The sequence below is a fragment of the Nymphalis io genome, chromosome 20 (assembly GCF_905147045.1).
Source record: "Nymphalis io chromosome 20, ilAglIoxx1.1, whole genome shotgun sequence".
Taxonomy (NCBI): Eukaryota; Metazoa; Arthropoda; class Insecta; order Lepidoptera; family Nymphalidae; genus Nymphalis; species Nymphalis io.
In genome coordinates, this window is record NC_065907.1 from 5,098,618 (window position 1) to 5,118,873 (window position 20,256).

Below are 20,256 nucleotides of genomic sequence, written 5' to 3' on the forward strand. Positions count from 1 at the left end.
AACAAATTAAATTAAACCAATGATATTACACATGTAAAAATATTTTTGAAATTATTGAACTTAACGTTACATGCAATGTATTAATAGTTGGCAGCACATTAAATGAAACGTCAAATATTTTTTAATGAATAGTGTCAAATATTGGTTAGATTGACATTTAAATTTGAAGTTCTAAATCAAAACAAAACTACTGAAAAGACTACCCTTATTATAATTAAGAAATTTGCAAAACATATCCCACTTGCACTAACATCATGAATCAAATGAATATGCATGTGTCCATGAATTCAGTAGGTGCTAATCCTAACGTTGGTATGCAATTGCCAGTATCAGTTATGCCCGTTCCTTCACCCCAACAAATGCAGCCAGCAATGCCACAGCAGCCCCAACAGGACAAGATGGATAATATATCTAAAGTGAAAACATTGATGGGTTCCTTACGTGAATCCTTACCTGTAAGTAGTAAGTCATTTAATAACTTAAATTCATTTTAAATAGGTAGGCTACATTATAAAGAGTGAAATAAGAGAACAAGGAGAAATTGATATTTATATGAAAATATTTTATATATATAATTATTTAAAAAAACTATTTGAGTTGTATTTCTTTTTATGAAGTCACTTCATAAAAAGGTTAATTTTTAGCTCTCTTAAAAAACTTTATGATTGCTAGTTTTATTATTATTGCTTATTAGATATTTTTTTATATTAATAAAAAGAAACAAATTTAACATACAATTAAATATTTTTACAGATGACATTAAAATCAGCAGCACAAATTCTACATCAAAATTACAACATAGATTCAAATACTCAGTAAGTATTTTAAAATTAAATACAAATTTAAAAACATTAAAATGAACAAAATATAAAATTTTCATTTTATAAAGTCTTAAAAACTATATGATGGTGAAAAATTTTGATAAATAGAAACAAAATATTACAGTGATCCTTTTTTATAAAAAAATAAATCTTTAACAACAGGAAAGGTATGGACAATCCCGTGCCAAGGTTTGATAAAAATTTAGAAGAGTTCTTTTCACTTTGTGATCAAATGGAACTTCATTTGGTAAGTTAAGGTCAGATTTTTGTTTAATATTTTATTTTTAAGAATTATAAGTGTATTAAATAATCAAATATTTTAATAATTAAACAAAGCAGCATTAATATACTCTTTAAATTGACAGCAATTGACAAATGGTTCAGAAAAATAAAACAATCTCATATTCTAAATAGTATTTACAATATTAATTTACCGCCCATAGAGTTTTTATTACTATTATTATATTATTTTATTAGAAAAAAAACTTTCATATGTATGTTGTGACTAATGTTAATAAGCAAATGCCAGTATCTTTATATATCCTACAATTATTATACAATGAAGTGGCATTCAAATGACCGATACATGTAATCTTGTTATGAACAGGTGAAAGGCATGTTGATAATCCTATAAACTGTCACCTAAATGTAATAGTCATTTGGAAATTTCTAAATAATTTTCTTATGTACCTACAGTGTTACTATGTAACGATCCAAGTAAACATATGTTTGAATTCATCTAAGAGCAACAATTAACTTATTGACCCGGCAACCAATCAGAATTACTTATTATAGACCCTTATCATTGATGTCTTTGCTTGACTCTATCGCTCTAACAAATAACAAGCAATGTACTCTTAATGGTAAGGCCTAGTTTGCATTAGTAGCTTCTATATTCAAATTCATATTGTTTTTTTTTTCGATATGGATGCATTACAATAATTATATTTACTTATATATCATGATACACAAAGTTGATACTTACACTCAGACATAAGACAAATTGGCGTTTCTGTTAAAATTACATACCTTTTACAGTTTTTAATGTGTAGTAAACATTCACTTATCTAAAAGTTTACATAGTTATAAAATAAGTTATTTAATTATTTTGTTGTAGTGAGAGTATATATTAGCAGATTTATGGTCTAATGATCAGAAGCTCCAAAGGTCACATTGTCACAGAAGTTAAAGTGCAATAACTTAATAATGATAATGTATACTTAAACGTTTCCCCCCATCTTCCATTGTCTTTAAGTTAAGTTCTAGTTGTGATGACGCAAGGGATTTTATATCGTTTTTGTTTTTATTGTACTCGCTAATATATATTTTTAACATGTATTCAGAAATTTATAATTTTGGATTTTTTATTCAATTTGTTTTAAAAATATTGTCTGATACGAGTTGCGCTTATATTCTCCGTTCTTAATGTATGCCAATTGTCATGGTAATCGGTTGAAGAGCTGCATCGCTGCAAAAATGTGACAATTTTCATGGTGGTCGACCAAAATTTGTCGAAGTCAATTTTGATCTCAAATATGTATAGTAATACCAATTATTATATATAAAATATAATAGCTGCTATAGTTTTACATCTTCATTAAGAAAAATATGAAAGTGTTCTAAAACACAAGTATCATCAAGTGTGGCAGTAGCTTTATACTTAGATCACATTGACGCGATATATCGTACGATTGCGTTAATGCGTTTTTCTGCTTTATTTATTCCCTTATTGATAGGTGTGTTTACATAATAAATAAGTATAACTACACTTAAAAGACAAAAGAGTCTTATCAGAGCGGAAACTTCTTAATGCGAATTGTAAGCGAGCAGTTGTAATTTATCACAATAAAACGTCAATATTTAATTTCTTATTCTATTTTCCGGTTTTATTGTTTCTTATTTGACAGATTATTTTTATGTCACTGGTGCATAGCACTATTTTTTTTTTTAATAATTACGGTTATATTAATTTAGCAAGGAACTTTCATGGGTTTGTAACGAGAAAAAAAAATTAATAGTGAATTCTGTAACAGCACAAACCTCACCGGTTACATCCAAAAAATTTAAATATAATCTGAAATGTTTTAGTCTTTAATTTGAATAATATATAATAGTTATTCTTTCGCATAATAAATACATAAAGACATACTTTTCGAGCCCATCACAAACCATTAGTTTTTCTTTATTTTCTCAGAGAACGGCGATAACTTGCATACAACAAGCGCAGTCTGCTGCTCATTACCTTCCACTCACTGTCATACCATCGCGACTGGATTCAGGACCTACAAGTCAGGTATTTAAAACAGTTTTTTATCCTTTATGAATTAATATTAACTAATAGTTCATTACGGAATTGAAATCGGCATGTATCCTATTTTTAATTTGTTGTAATATTATTTTACTTGCACGAATGTTGCCAGGCAACATCACATAAGTTTCAGGATTGAGATATTTATTTTAATATACCTGCACGTTTATTGCCAGTCAACATCACAATTTAGGTTTCAGGATTGAGATATAAATACATATAACACTGCTAGTAAAAGCACGTACAATCCGCAGCCCGCCTTGTGCTGAACCCTCCTTGAAAATGCTTATGAACTCCTGGTATAGGGTTAACTTATACGGGTAGTTGAAGTGCTAAGTGCTGATGCCAATGCATCTTGTGGGATCCAAATAATTGGTTTTGCTCGGCTTTTAATTTACTTACGTGATGTGGTGGCTCGATTCTGATTCGATGAATTTATATTTTAATTAGTAATATTTTTTATTTTAATGAATTGGAATATTATAACTTAATATCAGCTACAGTATAAAGCCTTAAAATTGTATAATTATCGAGAATACAAAGTAACCTCGGTTATCAAGAAGTGTTTATAAAATATTGCAATAAATAATATTATTATCTCCAAGGCTTCCGCGGTCTATTTGCGTAGCTATGTATTAACGGCGCTCATACGTCAACAGGGTGACCATTTGGCACTTCCGAAATATCCAAGTTTATATATTTTATTATTTTTATATATTATTTTTATATCATTGCCGTGTGGTGACGGCGACGAATATCACCACCCCATCTCATCCCGTGGGGGGCGTAGAAGTCGACCCGAGGGAATATACACCAGAGAACGGGCAGCAGCGTCTCTCTGAGTACTATGACTAACTTACTGCGATCGCCAACCCGTCTGCCAAGCGTGGCGATTATGGCATATCCCCTCATGATTCGCGCAACTAAACCACGGCCCCTAGTCCCCGGCAGCCCTGCTATTCCTAGCCTTGGTAACAGCTGTGGTAACGGCGGGGCAGGGGGTGCTAAGAATCCCCGGCAGATTTCGTGTTACCAACACCGACGACCTCTGGCCCTGGCAACATATAACACGCGTACACTGCGGACCGACGAGAAGATCATCGAACTGGAGGAAGAATTGAGCAGGTTACACTGGGATATCGTCGGATTATCCGAAGTCCGAAGACAGGGGGAGGATACGATGATCCTGAAATCCGGTAACCTTCTCTATTTCCGAGAGGGCGATCAACTGTCTCAAGGTGGTGTCGGGTTCATAGTCCACAAGTACCTCGTTAACAACGTTGTGAAAATCGAGAGTGTGTCGGCTAGGGTGGCGTACCTTATACTCAGAATCACCAAGCGGTATTCTTTGAAGGTCATACAGGTATACGCGCCGACTTCGACACACTCCGACGATGAGGTTGAGGTCATGTATGAGGATTTATCTAAAGCCATACATACCAACAAGACTCATTTCACTGTTGTAATGGGGGACTTCAACGCGAAGCTGGGCAAACGATTCGGTGATGAGTTAAAGGTGGGACCTCATGGAATTGGAGACCGCAACACTCGGGGCCAGATGTTGGCCGACTTTATGGAGAAGGAGGGACTCTTTATGATGAACTCCTTTTTCAAGAAGCCAGGTCAGCGTAAATGGACCTGGGTGAGCCCTGATGGGAAAACCAAGAATGAGATAGACTTCATCTTGTCGACGAGAAGACAAATATTTAATGACGTCTCCGTGATCAATGCAGTCAAAACTGGGAGCGATCACAGACTCGTAAGAGGCTCGTTAAATATCAATGTTAAACTCCAGAGGTCCCGACTGATGAAGTCTACGCTCCGACCATCACCTCTTCAAATCCGAAATCCCGAAGCCTTTCAGCTCGAACTCCAAAACCGATTCGATTGCCTAGCAGACTGCGAGGAAGTGGACACATACAACGACAGGCTTGTGGAAACTGTCCGTACGGCTGGGTCTAAGACCTTCAAGACCAGCCGTACAAAAGGAACCAAAAAGATCTCTGCCTCTACCCTACGGCTTATGGAGGAAAGACGGAAAATGATTCTGACGTCCCCAGCTGATGCTGCCGGCTATCGGCTGATCAACAGACGGATTTCAAAGTCTCTAACTCGCGACACTCGCCAATTTAATACAATGCGCATTAAAGAGGCCATCGAGCGGAACAAAGGCTCTAAAGTGTTCGCCAGAGATCTGTCTGTTGGTCAGAGTCAACTGACAAGGCTGAAAACTGAGGATGGCAGAATAGTCACGTCAAGATCTGAGCTGTTGGAAGAGGTTGAGAAGTTCTACGGTCAGCTGTACACGACAGCTCAATCACCTGTCAGTAGTCATGCTGCAGATCCCAGAGCAAGACTAACCCGACACTACACTGAAGATTTTCAGGACGTCAGTCTTTTCGAGATTAGAATGGCTCTCGGACAACTCAAAAACAACAAGGCACCTGGTGATGATGGTATTACAGCCGAGCTTCTGAAGGCGGGTGGTACACCGATCCTCAGGGCTCTTCAGAGGCTTTTTAACTCCGTCATTGCCAAAGGTCAAACGCCAAAAGCATGGCACAGAAGTGTGGTGGTACTTTTCTTTAAGAAGGGTGATAAAACCCTTCTGAAGAATTACAGGCCCATCTCACTGCTGAGTCATGTTTACAAGTTGTTTTCGAGAGTCATTACGAATCGTCTCGAGCAAAGGCTTGACGACTTCCAGCCACCCGAACAAGCCGGATTCCGGAAAGGCTTTAGCACCATAGACCACATACATACGCTGCGGCAAGTTATACAGAAGACTGAGGAGTATAACCAGCCACTTTGCTTAGCGTTTGTGGACTATGAGAAAGCCTTTGATTCGATCGAAACCTGGGCTGTGCTGAATTCTCTTCAAAGGTGCCAAATTGATTATCGGTATATCAGGGTGTTAAAGTGCTTGTACGAGAACGCCACCATGTCGATCCGACTCCAGGATCAGAACTCAAAACCTATCCAACTGCAGAGAGGTGTAAGACAGGGAGACGTGATATCTCCGAAACTGTTTACCGCTGCATTGGAAGATGTTTTCAAGCTTCTGGACTGGAACGGACTTGGCATCAATATTAACGGCGAGTACATCACTCATCTTCGATTTGCCGATGACATTGTAATTATGGCTGAGACCTTGGAAGACCTCGGCACTATGCTCGATGACCTCAGCAGGGTTTCCCAACAAGTGGGTCTAAAAATGAACATGGACAAGACGAAAATCATGTCGAACATCCATGTTGCACCCACTCAAGTCAAGGTTGGAAATTCTGCACTCGAAGTTGTAGACAACTATGTCTACCTAGGTCAGACCATCCAACTAGGTAGGTCCAACTTCGAGAAAGAGGTAAATCGTCGAATTCAACTCGGCTGGGCAGCGTTCGGGAAGCTACACGATATCTTCTCATCCCAAATACCGCAGTGTCTCAAGTCGAAAGTCTTCGACCAGTGTGTGTTGCCAGTGATGACGTATGGATCAGAGACGTGGTCGCTCACAATGGGCCTCATAAGAAGGCTCAAGGTCACTCAAAGGGCAATGGAGAGGGCTATGCTCGGAGTTTCTCTGCGAGATCGAATCAGAAATGATGAAATCCGCAGGCGAACCAAAGTAACCGACATAGCCCGAAGAATTGCTAAATTGAAGTGGCAGTGGGCGGGGCACATTGCTCGCAGAACCGACGGCCGCTGGGGCAGAAAGGTTCTCGAGTGGCGACCACGAACCGGAAGACGCAGCGTGGGCAGGCCCCCTACAAGGTGGACCGACGACTTAGAACGAGTCGCGGGAAGCCGTTGGATGCGGGCAGCGCAAGATCGGCCAACGTGGAAATCCTTGGGGGAGGCCTTTGTCCAGCAGTGGACGTCTTTCGGCTGATGATGATGATATTTTATTAAATAGTATTATTAGTGTTATCATTTCATACTTATTTAAATTCCCAACCTTAAACTGAATACTTGCTGCAAAAATATAAAATAAATCATTTAAAAAATAGATATATTTCATGTTAAGTTCTATTTAAAATTGTTATGCGCCATGATATTTTTAGCATATAACGCATTAATCTTGTAAATTATTTATTATGTTATTTTATTTATTTAATAGTAGCGATTATATAATCAGAACTATTCTAATTAATGTAGTTTTCCTTTATTTTGTAAAAGTAACATTTCCGTGGAAAATTTATTGTATATGAAGCCGGATTTAGAACAGCAAGATGATTACTATGATTTGTTCACCGGGAAGTAATTCACAATCTCTTTTGTTTGTATAAAAATAGTTTTAAAAGGGGAATTTGATATAGGTTTTTATAGCCTCGTCGGTCTAGTGGCTAGGTAAGGTTGAACATCCCGATGGCCCGACGGGTTCAAAACCTGTGTCAAGCCAATGTCTTTCAAGGATATTCCAGTAACAGCTTGGAGGCTTGAAGTTGGCAGTGGTAAAAATACATACATAAAGGACTTTCCGTCTGAATATATAATCTGATTATGAAAGTGCACTTGTGGTTACGCCTAGGTGTTCTAGGATATATGATGTAGTATCAGCCGATTTCAATAGATCGGATTGTAGGATATCCATATTATCACAGTCATCGTGACCATACCTAGTATTGTTTGGGTATTAGTTACACTATTATGGTGCGCTCTGCAAAAAAAATTTATACCTTTATTTCTAGCGTTATACTCAAATTACAGTAAATTTTTTGAACACATAAAACAAAAAATTATAAAAAAAGATTAGCAATTAATTAAATTAAGAGAGCGAGCAATTTTTTTGTTTCATATCAGACGGAAAGAATGTTTGTACTTTTACTGTGTTAGTTTGTGTGTTTGAATTTTTATAAATAAAATATAACTCGGTAATTAAATCCTTGTATCCTTGCACTAAATGATTGTGACTGTCGCGTCGTATTGACGCCTGCGCAGTCAGCAACAAAAATATAGTATACGCTCGCAAACTATAAACACACTGTCTACGTTTATCCAATTTCTAATTTTAATTTACAAATAAAGTAAACAGATGTGTTTTATAAATTATCGACATGAAATTCATTTTGTGTTGTGGTGTGACATTGGTAATGGCGCTTATTTTATAGTAAGCAATCTTTGAGGTAGTTTGAAATTACCTAAAGACTTTATGGGCGTGAACTCATATATGGCGTGGTCTACGGTGCGGCACTGGCAACGGCACGGTGCCGCTGGCGGGAGATGGCACGGCGTTGTGCCGCAACACGGCGCTGTGTACAGTGCACCGCAATTTTTTGCTGTTACTTATTTCGTACGTGTTAAAGGGTTGCTTTTGTATGTGTTATTTTATTTGTGTAAAGTAAATCTGTCCATGTCCATATGATGATGGCATAAATACATGCATCATTGCTAATATTTATAATAAACTCTAGTTTCGATTGAAAAATCGGGTAAAGATTGTTTGTTTGTGGTAAATTTACTTTACAAATTTAACTTTATAAAAAGTACTTTAATTAATATGATATACTTTTCTAGTAAATAGAATCTATAATATAATCATTTATTTAAAATAAAATTTTGTTAACAGGAGACAACCCTCAGCTACCCGCAGTATTTGAATACAGTTCGCCTACAAATATCATACGCCAAAGATATTCACGACACATTAGTAGCCGCTGCGCAAAACATCTCCCCCGCAGAGTGACCAGAGGGAAATGAAACACATTCTAGAGTGAAGAATATTTATTGTATAATCTGTATCCATTAAGTCTAATTTAATGCTAAATTAATAAAGAATAATTAATTTCATTGGATATTTTTCTGATAAATAATTTTATATATGTACTCCTAAATATAATAAATCCTTTAAAAGTTGATACATTTTTTTTAATAACTAATTTTTATTTACAATTATTATATAAAATATTTCCACTCTTATTTCTAAAACAGGGGAAATTAAGACACCAATATATTTCTTATAATTTTTGAGATCATAAATATTCTTAAAAATTGAAAAATTATACAATAACATAAGTAACAAATATGACACAATTGAATCATTATAATAAAAAAACACTACAAATACACAGATAATAAAATATAATAACATGATCTAAATACATTTTATTTGGAACAGGCCTCATTGAAATAAACGATATAGCCAAATATAATAATGGTTATAATTTAAAATCCTACAATGCTAAGTTTATCACAAAAATAAAATACTATCAGTCTTTAAAATATAATCATTTAATTAAATGCCAGTTTTCATATCTTCGCGTAACCGGGAAGTTTGGGGTGACCTGTAATTAATAAGATGGTATTAATTGAGAATAAATCTTTACAGAAAGTTCAAATCAGATTTATTGATAGTATTCAAAAACTAAAATACCAACGAAATTTCATTTCAATAGATAGGTTACTTGGTTTTGCTATCGCAATTATAAAAAACAGTCTAATAGTTATCGTTGTCTTTGTTAAGCGGTGAATTAAAATATCGTGTAAAAATGTGTTGGGTGAAATTCTGTTAGTTTTTGTCAAACAATCCATCTACCTCGTGGACCCGCCTGACGGTGGCTGTATCCGCTAGCATTTTGCCCGGCAGTAGGATATTTACAGACTATTACTTGTATGTTTTAGATATTGGTGTGAATTTGACCAAAATAGTTGCTATATTTAACTCCATGATATGGAGATTTGTTACATTTATAATCCTGTCCAAGTTTAGATATTTTAAGCAACACAATCAGCATCACAGTAGTTCATATTTCTACAATAAATCCGTAATAATGGATTATTCTATAACTGCAATAGTAACGAAATATATTCAGTAAAACTAAAGTACCTACTTAAGTATATTTTTAGTTCACAAAACATAATAATTATCGTATTAATTTAAACGTCAAACTGATAATTTAAAAATATAAATAATTTGGATATAAATAAATTGTTACCAGCTTGTGAAAAAATCCTTCATAACATACATATATGGTATATATACATATATATTTAGGAGCATCTTGACAGATGTGAATCACCTAGTCAGCCCTTGGGGGGCTGTAGATAGAAGAAAGGACATAAATTGCTCTTATCAAGTCCTCGCTCCTCGGCCTGTTGTTTGTGTACGCGACCCGAGATAAAGTTATTATTGTGACATAAATAATTTATTGATGAGTGCCGTGGAATAATACGGGCCCAGGAACTCAGTCCGCGGCGACTAAATAAAGCCAGTTTATACATTTCTAGACGTTTAGTGAAATATTAGAGATAAGTTATCGTCCGTGACCTTCTCCATTTTGATTTAACTAGTAGCCTATATTTATAATTCATGGTTAGATTTTAGCATTTTAATTAAATTTATACAACATATTTTATCTGTATAAAAAAAGAAACCATTAAAATTAAAAACTTTTTAAAAACCAATGATCTAAAGATGATAAGCTGAAATAAAATATTTAATGTAAATTAAATAATTCATGTAAGTTATAAAACAATTATTTAACATTTATCTTAAATACAAAGAATTTTTTTTATTACTATAACGATTTTTATTATAGTTTAATTGAGGGTTGCAATTCTTCGGAGCGTAACCATAATAAGATAAAATACACTTCCTCGCAAGTTTGTTGATAATTTCAGTTTATTAAAATTATGCATAACTAATATTAAGCATTATTTTACGTTATAATAGATAAACAATAATTATTGTATACTGACAAAAGGAATTTTCGAAATCATAATGTATTTAATAGTCCTTAGTAACTAAAAATTACAACTGATTAAGCTTTTAAAGTCATTATCTCTAATTTTTAAGTTGAATGGCCGTTACATGGAAACATGAAAAGATAATACCATAGAAGTGCTAATATTACAGCGATAGTATAACATTACTTAATAATTCCGGTTGCTATGTCGATTAAAGTGGGGACAATCACCCTTTATGATAATGCCCAATGGACAATACATTTAAAGTTATCTCCTTGACAACAGGCTGCTTTTTATTAAAATAGAATCAATCAGCTTGGTAACATTTGCAGATGCTTCATATATAGTGTGACTTTTTTTAAGTGATTTTATTAACAAATATACTTGTAAGTAAACAACCTGTTAATGAGTTACATTACATACATGACAAGACCTAATTCCACCTAGCTGCTCCAATGTAGCTTTGTGGATTCATTGGTGAAGGTCCACATGCCAGTGGTGGGCTATGTCTGTTTGATAACAAATAAGTTGCAAATGAAAATCATACAACATTTTACTACAATAAAAACTTTCGACGAAAAGTTAAGAAGTGAAGGCTGAAATGTATGATTAAACTAATAATTACAAGATAAACTAGCTAACAGCGGTTAAGATATCGTTATTGCATAAAATGACTTGACGTATTCAAATGTATAGCATAATAAGTATGTTTTCTGCCATATCAACTTTATGCATGTTGGCGTGAAGATGTTTTCTTTATGTATTGTAAGATGAACGTTATCAAAACAAAATAATAAATCAAAACTGTACCTATACTTTAATTCAATGAGAGGAGCCAGGACGAGTATAGATATACAAACAATTAAATTTGACTTTTAAATTTTTGATAATACCTTTACCGACTTTCAACCCGTCATTTTGTCACGAATCCTGAATACTGGGGTATCATTAAAGATCTCGTCCAATTATGTCATGTCATTTCAAGGTCAAAGTTATTCCCTTGGCAGAAGGAGGAAAGCTTTTATATAATTTAAATATATTTATACATATCTATAGCAACTTATAATGTAGCAGATAAATTATAGAGGGAATTGTTGGGAATTGCCAGTATGTGAAGGGTGGAAAAGGAAGGATGCCGAGATGGCCTAGTGGCTAGAACGCGTGAATCTTAACCGATGATCGTGGGTTCAAACCCGGGCAAGCACCATTGAATTTTCATGTGCTTAATTTGTGGTTATAATTCATCTCGTGCTTGACGGTGAAGGAAAACATCGTGAGGAAACCTGCATGTGTCTAATTTCATTGAAATTCTGCCACATGTGTATTCTACCAACCCGCATTGGAGCAGCGTGGTGGAATAAGCTCCAAACCTTCTTGTATTGTATGTGAAGGATAAGCCATAGGTTTCTTTCTAGTAAATCATAATGCGAAACACCTTGAATGTGTCGTATCTTTGGCCCCAATAGTGTTAAAATTAATCTCATTGAGTTTCTTTCGTCGATTCTTCTCGCGTTTGATATTTTTTTCAATAATTTATAGCTATGATTATCAGAATATCAATGTATATAATATAATCGGATCATAAAATTCAAACAGATTATTGAGGCACTAGGAACTTTGGATCACCGATTCTTATATATTTTAATAATTTATCTCCTTATTTCCAAATTTTTATTGTCTTTTTGTAAGTATAATAATTCAAATATATTGTTTTTCCCGGTTTTTGCTTTAATGTTAATCAATAAACTCGTAATAAAGCGAATATACAATTTAACATAACATGTCTGTAATGTCGGACCCCGGACAGTCACTAAGAAATATCTATAGATTGTCCACTATTTATTTTTTTATAATATTCTGGTATTTTTAAATTAATGGAATAAACCCCATTAAATATTTTATGCGTATCGAAAAGTACAAATCGTCGGGAGACAACAATGGAAACTTTTGAATTTAATTGCAACTCCTTAACGACGTTTGCCTATTGTTTCGTGGGTGCCGCTCTCGAGAATGTTCCCGCGCGACGTTCGATGAGTATAGAACCGTCTCGAAGTTTCGTTGAGTCTATTTGGTGAGCAAAGTTCAATGCTTAGGACCCAACTGTTAGATTGGATGTTTTCTAAATTTTAAATAAACTCATTAAAATGAATTATTTTTTAACTATATTATTATGAATTACTGTGTCCTGATTATTTAGTATATTCTTAGTTTATTAATTCCTAATGTAATTATAAATTTGTTTGTAAAAGCGATACCTACGGCACCGGCGGAAAAGTACTATTTATGTACATGTAAGTATCTGTATCGAGAGAGTGCGAAGTATGGATGTAAACATTTATTATCGTCTTTTGCAACGGAAGTCCTTGTTCCTGTTTACTTAATTATTTTTTTAATTAAGGCACACATTAGTGACCTTGCAAAGCTTTACTGCCTTTATGACGCATTATTTGACATCATTACATTTTTATGAAATGATTTGCTATGACTTAGGCTCTTTAGTATATTTGTTTTATATAATTCATTATCTGTAGAATTTCATTTTTACTTGCAGGGTCCACATAGCCAGCTACAAAGCTGGCTATTAACTGGCTATCCGCTTAAGCTATTGTTTAATATAACTTAACCAAAACTAGTGACAAGCGTGATTTAGTACCTGTGGGGCTATATGACATTGGAATAAGTACGTATTCGTTCGAATCCGTGCGAGGTACACCGAAATTTTTTGTGCTTAAATTGATAATATGTGGTATATTATGCCATACATCAGGCAGTTGGACCCACTAAGAATATACAATATGTGGCAGAATTTCTACACATATTATATACATTGCACGCAGTGGACCAAATTAAAAATATAGGCTCTTTCGTAAGAGCAGATACCAGCCGTAGGATATCTATGTACTGTTTTTTTAGTTCTTATAATTAGTTTTTCTTTGTTCAGACGTGTAAGTCTGAATGTCTTTGTTGGAATGTGAAAAATGAATCTTCGACAAGGTTTGTGGATTGCTTTGTATATATAAATACCTAATTTGGAAAAATAGTTAATTTTTAATAAAAACTTACCATGAGTTTCAACCGAAGACTTGCTGCGCGGCGTAAGTTATGTGCAAAAATCCGTCCGCGCTTCGGAACTGGTCGTACGCTTGAGCCATCGTCATGCTGTGGCTCACGAGCACTTTGTCGTTAACTAGCAGATACAACGCCTGTTACACAAAAAGATAATTATTATTTAGTTAAATACATTTAATCAATCAATCAATTAGGCTCTCTCCAAGTAGGTTCCTACAGTCATTGTCGAATTTTCACTATGCCTAAAATTATTAAAGTTTTATATATGTCGTATTGAGGTATCACATTTCAATGTACATTTTTTTCTATTTTTATGTATCGGGTAACATGAAAATGTTTAGTCTTAAATATTTGTTTATCTTTGTTTAAATTATGAAGTAGCTACATTACATAAGCAAAATTATTTCTATGGAATTTTGTTTACAAATTCGATTGAAAATTGTAGTTTTTATTTGATATTGATTAGCAAAAATGTGTCAAACAATACAATTCGAGTTGGCTTTGTTGCGATTTTATTATGACAAAAACGTGGTATTGGATAAAACAATGACCTAACTAAATTGCTTTGCTCATTAAACTAATTTACCTAAATAAATATACCTGAGAGTCTCTTAATTTCATCTTAGTACGAATGATGTACAGGAACTGAGACATAGTGAGTTCTTGCGGCACCAAGAACTTGTTCCTGCCTAGTACTGGAACTTCTCTTTCTCGGGCGAATCTCTCCACGAATAACTAAATGAAATAAATTGATATAAGTACAAATATAAATCATAACATGTTATAAATTTCTTGTGCTTAAATAAATCTTAATTATATAACTTATATATATATGTTACATACATATATATGTACGTGTACATCACTGCGAAATGGTACACATGGTGCCAGGTGAACAAATATGTAGAAGAATTTCATTTTAAGCATATTTTCTCATGTTGTTGTCCTTCAACGAAGACCAAAAAAATGAATTATTAACATAAATTTTAATTAGGTTCATAAAAATTCAGTAGTTTCGAAATTTCCCTAGGGTATAATGGAATGAGGTAGTCATTCCATTTTACAATATATAATGGTGGCCGATCCGTTCGGTATTCGGTCGAAACACTATTCGTAGCATCACTTATAAAAATTGATAAAAATAAATAAATGAAAGGAAAAAGGTTATCAGTTAAACCTTTTATTATCATTGAGGTCATCCCCAGACTATCAGTTACAACGTTTTTTCTACGTGTTATATTTAGATATAGTATAGTATATAAAGTAAAAAAAAAATTGTACATACAGTTATTTTAAAAATAGATTATGGATAGATACGGCGCCATTGGATTGATAACGAACGAACTTACTTATTTTTTTCAGTAAATATATTTTTTTATTTAGTTGCTTCTTACGATGGGATTATTTACAATAGTTGAGTTATGATCTTTGACAAAACTAGAAGGTGTACTAGGAGGTCTACTCACCGGTATTTTATTCGGAAATCTGTCCCTAATTACTTGAACTTCCTTGTCAGATCCCGTCATGTCTGTGAAAAACAAATGCGATTAAGAAACTTTTTTTTTTAATATCAACAATGTTTTTTGTCAATTTCTTTGTTAGGTTCTCAAGTCTCTCTCCAAAATATATCTCTGTATACTATTATGGGTTATGTACCCATTTTATTTATTAACAAAAAGGTCGTGAACGCCGCTGCCCCACGCTCTGTAAGTTTATGTCTGGCTCACATAATTAAATGGACCAAGAGTAAGCTACAAACAGATTTCATTAAAACTATGTTTTTTTGTGAGTGTACAAACACTGTTTCAAAGATTTCTAATGAACGTCCCTAACGATTAATATTATTTATTAAGTAACTTACCATCTTGATAACCGAAAACTTCCTGAGATGCGTAGGTAACGTAAAGAAAACCATCCTCATCACCATACAGCTCGTACGCCTGCGCCATGGTTAGACTCATGCTCAGCATAGATCTGTTGTTGATTATCAGGTAGAGGGCCTAGTAATTTAAAACGAAAATTATGTAAACTTCTAGAGCTAGAGTCATTTTGGTCAATTCTACAGATATTTATATTTATTGGTTATAGTGATATATAGTTCAAGTGTATCTTATTTAGTAGCTATTAATTTAAGAAGAACAACTTTAGAAGAGTTTACAAGAGCAGGTACGTAAAAATGTTTTTTTCTGTACCAGCTAAAAGGATTTGTTCTCTCAAAGAGTTTTTATAGTTAACAATAACGGAATTATGCAATTTTGTATTTTTGCATTCGAATCCGGTCGAGTTCGGACCGGACTGCATAAGAATATGTGCACACGTGTAAGGCACGTAAATAAGGCGATCTCGTGGGTTCTATCTGTAATCTCTGTATATGTTACGAATCGAAACGATGCGTAAAGCTCATAAAATAATTAAGTTTCAAACCTAATTGTCAAGTAATTATTATGTTAATTGACATATGTAACAATTCCTATACCAATTATGATAAGTAATGATAATTATTTTCTTGTTAGCGCTGTTTGTAATTGATTAGTTAATCGTGATTTAGATAAGAGAAATGTTTTTCTCGCGTGTGTCAACGTCATGCGACTTTCAGGTACTTATAATTACTGGTTATTTATCAAGAACATGACCTTTTCGATTCCGTTCAAACGTCTATCTCTTGTAACTATTATTATCTTCGCTTATTCATAGATTATTAATATTTGTGGAAAATGAATTGTCACGTGTGTTCCAAGGTAATCAGTATAAAATTTAAAGGTAAACATTTAACTACTCTATCCTGATTTGTAGGTATGTGTAAAATGTATAAAACAAAACTAAGTTTTATCTTGTAACGGGGGTAGTCGATAATAATGTAGATTCTGTTGAACGCTATATTTAAGCTAAGCTTGTTTGACGAGATTAAAAATATATGTTAGAAGTATGAAAAATCATGGAAAGTCTATATTACTAAATTGTCTATGGTCTCATCCTAATCTTTGATTTGAGTAGTAGTAATAGTATTAAAAAACGCTACAAGGCTACGTGCGAGTTTCGGATAATTCTGTCATAATTAACATGTAAATAGTGGATAGTTAAATAAACAAGACAAAAGGCACATAACGATAATGACAACCCTCACGTATGAGGAAGACATTGCTATATTTTTAAAAGGGCGACGTCCTTAAGCTATTTTAAAAAAGTTAGTACCATTATCTTCTTTTGTCAATTATTCTGTTATGATATTTTTTAAATTTAATTATAGATTTGTTTTGTTTAGTATTTAATAATACTTCTTCGTAATAATATTTGTTATACTGTAATTTGTTTTTTAAGATTTTTAAGCAGCTTGTGTTATTTATTATATTTGTATACTCACTTGATTCGGTTTTATTCTAATTCTGTTACGAATAATCACTAGGAATTGCGACATTGTGATGTCTTCCGGGACAAGAAACTTTGTTTTGTCCAACGTTGGTAGATTTCTCTCTTTGTGATATCTCTCAACAATAAGCTAAAACAAATAAACTTTAATATAGACCCTATCACATGTTACAGAAAAACGATAATTGCTACACTACTTACCGGTATTTTAGTTGGAAATTTACTTTTGATCGCCATTACTTCTTCTTTTCTAGTAACTGAAAGAAAAAGAATTTGTTAATAAAATAATAAAAAAAAAAACACGTTTGCAATTTTTGAATACAGTAATGCTATTCTGTTAGAACTCACTTTAATCTTAATTATGAATTTGTTGGAAATCGACTTACAATGATATATATGATACACTATGTTATAATTAACAATGTCGCATACTAATTTTTGATATTTCACGATCGTATTATGCGGTAACTACTCGAAAGTATTTAAGAGATTTATTTTTAGCTTAAATATCGCAAAAGACTTCATTTTTATCTGACTACAATGTTAGTCTAATATATACTTATTGTATATTCAGTAACAGCCTGTGAATGTCCCACTGCTAGGCTAAGGCTTCCTCTCCTTTTTTTGAGGAGAAGGTTTGCAGCTTATTCCACCGTGCCGCTCCAATGCGGTTTGGTGGAATACACATGTGGCAGAATTTGAGTGAAATTTGATACATGCAGTTTCCTCACGATGTTTTCCTTCACCGTCAACCTCTTTCGTATTTTTATACCACTATAGTTTTTACCCGCAGGTTTGCCTTCGTGCGTTTCCGCGGTCTCCTGTCTTCAAATAATATCTATGTAAGAAATAGTATGAATAGATTTCCTCTGTAAAGCAATAAACATTTCGGTCCGAACCGAAATCATGTATAAAAAAAAGAGAGTAGGGTATTGAATAATGAATTCCTTACTCGCAAATTAATAAGAAAGAGTGAGTAAGTTTTTTATTCACACAGAAAGCTATATAAAACTGTATGCTATGTCGAGCTTAACTTATATGAAATATGAATATTTATTTTTTGATTAAAATTACAAGACAATGTTTCTATGAATGAATAGGATGAGCAAATTATTATCTTTGTTACAGGATAGTCAGCGTTCTCGTGAACAATATATAAACTAATATAATTGATAGGACTAAAACCAAAGATTTTAGACTAAAACCAAACCTTTTTGAACTTTGTTTGTTTATGATTTTTATAAAGAAAAATTAATATATGTTTACAAGTCCTGGCAAAATATTTTCATTATATAGAAACCTATGAGTTACACAAGCTTTACAAAACGCAATGAGTACATCACACTACATAGATTTCGAATTCTAAAATGGACTCAACACTTTTTTAAATCTTTATAGAATCAAAACTAATACGAACCATAACCGGTTCGGGTACACAGTACGATCAAATAGGGAAGCGAGACGCGGTCCGGCATCATTTAGAACTTCTAACTGCTCGAAAATATTGACACTGTGCCCTGAGTCACGTATCCAGAACACAACCATTTAAACTTAATTAGGCAACTCCTACGTAAATTATGATAACATTACGTGCAAATAGTGAATCCTAGTTTATTCGTATTTGATTATAATACGCGTAAACAGTTCTTTAAGTTCAATGAACTGCTATAATAAATTGCATTTAATTTATTGCTTTTTAAAGGCTTGGAATTAAACGATATTATCATGAATATCCATTTTGATAATACTAAAATAATATTTTATATATTTTAAATTATTTATCTTGTATACTAAGTTTAAACTGAAATTATTTAACACAAACAGGTAATTTATTTAGCCGTCACATAATAAGATAATTAATAATTTAATTTTAGAATCACGGTTCCAAATGTCATTGTTTTATAAACGTGTTTTCACTTTTATTATAATAATTTAAAACGTCATAAAACATTAAGTGCAAAGAGTCAATATTCCATTATAATTATATCAAAGCAATACAGCTATCTCTATTAGCTATTAAATATTATTTAACATAAATAATGATTTCTTATCGAACGAGCAAACAACTCATAAGAGTGTTTTGTCTCTTTACTTTCGGTAAAATATAAGGATTCACTAATTTATTGTTTGTAAAAAGTATTTTTTCTTTTTGAATTTTTTAAATGTTAAAGTACAATATTTACTGGTCTTTTTTATTTTGACTACTCGTTATGTTATGTTACGTAGAAATTAGTAGTGGTATTTAGAAGCTTCTTTGAGATTCCTCAAGATGCGACTAAAAGCGTCGATACACTTCCATCAAAAAAGCTCTCGAATGTTCATACAAAGTGAAAAAAATTAATTAAAAATGCTTAAAAGAGAATACAAAATATAAACGAAATTATGTATTAATATAATTTATTCATATATATATTATTTTAATAATAAAAATATTTTAAGATGAGACTATTTAGATGTCTTGATAATTTTGAAAATATTTATACAGATAAAACTCACCGAAAGGCTTTTTCGTTTTAAAACACTGTTTCACATTGTGGTTCACATCGTGTTTAATAAGGGTTGTTATAAAATTTAACTCCATTTTCGTAACTATCGCGGGCACAGTGATACGCGTTATTCCAATATTGTTATGAATCGTCCACTCGCGACGCTGTCCGAAGCTTGACTACGGAAAGTAAATAATTATCCATTTCATTTATTTGTGAATTGATATAAAATTTGTAAACAGACGCGACTAATCACCTTTATATTAACCGTTCACACATAACCGAAGCATCTCATTCATCTAGCAGGTAGTATTTTTTTTTTTGATAGTTACACTTTTAATATTTTAAATTCCTTACCTTTTGTTAATTTAGTAGTTTTTCCGGTGAACATTACTTTAACAAAATTCGTGATAACAGGTTTATTTTTTAATTTATGGATTGTAAACTTTTTGATTTTTTAATTTAAAAATAAAATCTTCATAATTTCTTCGTCGCCCTCCGTCTATCAATCACACTTTATCAAATG

The 20,256-nt window shown here is 33.0% G+C and overlaps 2 protein-coding genes across 3 annotated transcripts; one reads left to right on the forward strand and one right to left on the reverse strand.

Annotated features, from left to right (window-relative positions):
- Positions 1–152: 152 nt before the first annotated feature.
- LOC126776590 (mediator of RNA polymerase II transcription subunit 29) lies at positions 153–8,913 on the forward strand. Its single transcript, XM_050499236.1, has 5 exons — positions 153–455; positions 754–815; positions 984–1,068; positions 3,016–3,114; positions 8,693–8,913. The coding sequence occupies exons 1-5, from the start codon at positions 255–257 to the stop codon at positions 8,807–8,809; spliced, it is 564 nt and encodes a 187-aa protein (XP_050355193.1). The 5' UTR covers positions 153–254; the 3' UTR covers positions 8,810–8,913.
- Positions 8,914–9,000: 87 nt separating this feature from the next.
- Positions 9,001–19,909, reverse strand: LOC126776589 (uncharacterized). Of its 2 annotated transcripts, none has more exons than XR_007669959.1 (8): positions 19,741–19,909; positions 17,446–17,501; positions 17,240–17,374; positions 15,740–15,878; positions 15,345–15,406; positions 14,465–14,613; positions 13,873–14,012; positions 9,001–9,407 (listed from the first exon to the last, which is right to left on the reverse strand). XR_007669959.1 is itself a non-coding variant. In XM_050499235.1 (8 exons), exons 1-7 carry the CDS (start codon positions 19,823–19,825, stop codon positions 13,881–13,883), a joined length of 744 nt encoding a protein of 247 aa, XP_050355192.1. In that variant the 5' UTR covers positions 19,826–19,909; the 3' UTR covers positions 9,001–9,407; positions 13,873–13,880. The 2 variants fall into 2 exon arrangements, 1 of the variants encoding a protein (XP_050355192.1); XM_050499235.1 differs by having other exon boundaries at positions 14,479–14,613.
- Positions 19,910–20,256: the final 347 nt, after the last annotated feature.

Coding starts and splice junctions, on each gene's coding strand:
- LOC126776589 (XM_050499235.1), bottom strand. CDS start 19,825: ATGGAGTTAAATTTTATAACAACCCTTATTAAACACGATGTGAACCAC. Junction 15,407..15,739: donor AGTTTTCGGTTATCAAGATG/GTAAGTTACTTA, acceptor TGTTTTTCACAG/ACATGACGGGATCTGACAAG. Junction 14,013..14,478: donor TGAAATTAAGAGACTCTCAG/GTATATTTATTT, acceptor TTTGTGTAACAG/GCGTTGTATCTGCTAGTTAA.
- LOC126776590 (XM_050499236.1), top strand. CDS start 255: ATGAATCAAATGAATATGCATGTGTCCATGAATTCAGTAGGTGCTAAT. Junction 456..753: donor CCTTACGTGAATCCTTACCT/GTAAGTAGTAAG, acceptor ATATTTTTACAG/ATGACATTAAAATCAGCAGC. Junction 1,069..3,015: donor ATCAAATGGAACTTCATTTG/GTAAGTTAAGGT, acceptor TTATTTTCTCAG/AGAACGGCGATAACTTGCAT.